This window comes from Primulina huaijiensis, chromosome 7, assembly GCF_012295235.1.
Source record: "Primulina huaijiensis isolate GDHJ02 chromosome 7, ASM1229523v2, whole genome shotgun sequence".
In the NCBI taxonomy this organism is placed as follows: domain Eukaryota; kingdom Viridiplantae; phylum Streptophyta; class Magnoliopsida; order Lamiales; family Gesneriaceae; genus Primulina; species Primulina huaijiensis.
The window spans coordinates 20,276,560-20,277,755 of record NC_133312.1 but is presented as its reverse complement, the minus strand read 5'-3'; the positions used below and the strand labels follow the sequence as shown (position 1 = coordinate 20,277,755).

Genomic DNA, 1,196 nt, shown 5'->3' with positions numbered 1-1,196 from the left:
ACAAGGGGTAAGGGAAAGGAGTAGATTAATCTCAGAAAATCATAATTCGAAATTCTTTCTGAGAATATACCATTATCCAACATTTTTGTCACGAGATGAACTGCATAAGTATTGGTTGCTAGACTAACAAGGCAGGGGCGAAGCTCAGCAAACACAGAAGTTCTTTCTTCTTGTGTGCAATGTTTGACACACGTCTGAAGCACAAAGAGACAAATCAATACACCATTACAAATAGCAATAAACAAATCATCACGAGAAGATGACAGAGTGATCTATGGGAGGCAGCAGGTATTAAACCTGAAGAACACGAGATGAAACGTGAGAGCTTGCAATTTCAGAAATCTTCCCCTTCATCTTCTTTAACGCTTCACTCACCAACCTTAAACAAGAATCAAACAGAAAGGATAAATCTACATTCTACAGTAACTGAAACCAAGCAAAAAGAAACAAAAAATCCTTTTTAACCAAGATGATGGGAAAGTGAACAAAGGACATGAAGGTGTAATTGGACAATAAAATTGCAACAGAGGCACAAACATTGATCTGTCCTCTTTGGCAATATTTCGACGCCTCATTTTCTCCCAGAGCACGGCAAGCTCCTGATGAGAAATGGGTAAAAATGTGACTTAGACAACAGAAGATAACTTGGCAAAACGGAATCTGAAGAGCAATAACGCCGATGCAAGCATGTACACGTTGATTACAGCTGAAATTAGCCTCAAAAAGGCGTTTAAAGGAAAAAGAATGGAGACATACTTGTTGAAGCGAGTAATGCTTCTTCCTTTTCTTTTTCCTAGCTTCAGCTAATTCCTGAAAGTTATCACAGAGGTAAGCAATTAACCGTTGCAGAATCACTTAAAAGAGATAAAGATTGAACCTTTGCATCCAAACGACGCTGCTTCTTGTTATCTGTCACATCATCTTTCTTCACACCAGTTCTGCCCTCCTTTCGCTGATGCTTATGTTTCGTCAACACGGAGGGCTTTTTCGCGACCTTAGTTTGAATATTAATCGAATCAAACTTAGGTTTTTTGGAAACAGATTTTGTGTTCGGATTACTCTTTCTCTTCTTCGAATCACTGACCTTCTGGAGCTTCGGCGCCATTGATGAATCTGGAGCAGAGCTCAGTTTTGTAGACTGTATCCTCGGGAGACAGTGGCTGTTTCGGAAGGGTTTACGTAGTTGGAAGAAATTA

General features: G+C 39.6%; 1 protein-coding gene across 1 annotated transcript in view; it reads right to left on the bottom strand.

The window, feature by feature from the left end:
- LOC140981680 (pumilio homolog 24-like) overlaps positions 1 to 1,196 on the bottom strand; it is a 3,214-nt gene extending 2,018 nt beyond the window's left edge. The window contains exons 1-5 of the mRNA XM_073448097.1: positions 878 to 1,196; positions 757 to 810; positions 538 to 599; positions 298 to 379; positions 3 to 194 (exon numbers count right to left, since the gene is read on the bottom strand). Of these exons, the coding sequence (XP_073304198.1) occupies positions 3 to 194; positions 298 to 379; positions 538 to 599; positions 757 to 810; positions 878 to 1,105 (618 nt within the window). The 5' untranslated portion in view covers positions 1,106 to 1,196. The remainder of the gene's footprint in view (positions 1 to 2; positions 195 to 297; positions 380 to 537; positions 600 to 756; positions 811 to 877) is intronic.